General features: G+C 53.4%; 1 protein-coding gene across 1 annotated transcript in view; it reads right to left on the reverse strand.

Moving 5' to 3' along the window:
• MEIS3 (Meis homeobox 3) overlaps nt 1-1,457 on the reverse strand; it is a 28,918-nt gene that overhangs the window by 26,848 nt on the left and 613 nt on the right. Inside the window, exon 2 of the mRNA XM_011970060.1 lies at nt 334-369. Within this exon, the coding sequence (XP_011825450.1) occupies nt 334-369 (36 nt within the window). The remainder of the gene's footprint in view (nt 1-333; nt 370-1,457) is intronic.

The raw sequence follows: 1,457 nt of genomic DNA on the forward strand, positions 1-1,457 counted from the left end.
TCTCCCTCTCCCCTTGCCGGCAGCCACCCGCCTCTGTCTCGAGTTCTCCCCCACCTCTGTCTCTGTCTCTCTCCCCCCCACCCTCTCCACCCTGTCTCTTTTCTCTCTCATTTTCTCTCTGTTTTTTCTGTTTCTCCTCCCACTCTTCCCGCCTCTCTCCCCCTCTGTTTCTGTCTCTCCCTCAACCCCCAACCTCTCTCCCTCTGTTTCTCTCTCTCCCCGCTTACCTCTCTCTCCTCTGTCTCTCCCCCCACCTCTCTCTCTCCCTCTGTTTCTCTCTCTTCGCTGTCTCTCTCCCCTCCACCTCCCATTTTCTGTTTCTCTCCCCCTCACCTCTCTCCCTCTGTCTCTCTCCTCCCCCTCACCTCTCTGTTTCTCTCAGTGTTTTTTTCTGTTTCTCCCTCCTCCCACCTCTACCCCCCTCCCCGTCTCTCTGTTTGTGTGTCTCTCCCTCTCCTCCATCTCTCTCTCCGTTTCTCTGTCTCCCCCCTTACCTATCTCCCTCACCTCTCTCCCTCTGTTTCTCTACCCCCTACTCCCACTCGCTCTGTTTCTCTCCCCTTCACCTCTCTCTGTCTCTGTCCCCCCTCACCTCTCTCTCTGTTTCTTTCTCCCTTTCCCCACCTCTCTCCTATGGGACGGAATCAGAGGAGAGGACAGGAGGCCGGAAGGAAGCCAGCGCTTAGATTTTAGTTTCTCTTCTTACCCTCACCCCTTTCCCTCCCTCCTCTAGGAGACAGGGGCCCCTGTGCCTGCGCCTGTGTGTGTGTGCGCTTGCATGTGTGTGTGCATTGTGTGTGGTGTGTATGTGCCTGTGTGTGGTGTGTTTTGTGTGTGTGGTGTATTTTGTGTCTGTGTTTTGTGTGTGGTGTGTCTGTGTGTGGTGTGTGATGTGCATGTGTGGTGTGCGTGTGTGGTGTGTGCGTGTGTGTGGTGTGTCGGTGTGTGGTGTGTGCGTGTGTGTGGTGTGTGCGTGTGTGTGGTGTGTGGTGTGTGCATCTGTGTGTGTGGTGTGTTTTGTATGTGTGGTGTGCTTTTGTGTGTGTGGTGTGTGCGTGTGTGTGTGTATGTTTTGGGTGGTGTGTGTGGTGTGTGCATGTGTGGTGTGTGTTTTGTGTGTGTGTGGTGTGTGTGTGCGTACTCATGTTGTGTGTACCTGTATGTGTGCATACTTGTGTTTGTGTGAGTACCTGTGTGTGTGTGTGTACCTGTGTGGTGTTTGTTTTTGTGTGTGGTGTGTGTTTTGCATGTGTGGTGTGTGTGGTCTGTATGGTGTGTGTTTTGTGTGTGTGTGGCATGTGTGTGTGCGTACCTGTGTGGTGTGTGTTGTGTGGTGTGTGTGGTGTGTGTGTTTTGTGTGTGTGGTGTGTGTGTGGCATGTGGTGTGTGTGTGGCATATGTGTGCATACCTGTGTGGTGTGTGTGGTGTGTGTGCGTACCTGTGTGGTATATGGTGT

Source organism: Mandrillus leucophaeus, unplaced genomic scaffold, assembly GCF_000951045.1.
Source record: "Mandrillus leucophaeus isolate KB7577 unplaced genomic scaffold, Mleu.le_1.0 Scaffold120, whole genome shotgun sequence".
Classification (NCBI taxonomy): Eukaryota; Metazoa; Chordata; class Mammalia; order Primates; family Cercopithecidae; genus Mandrillus; species Mandrillus leucophaeus.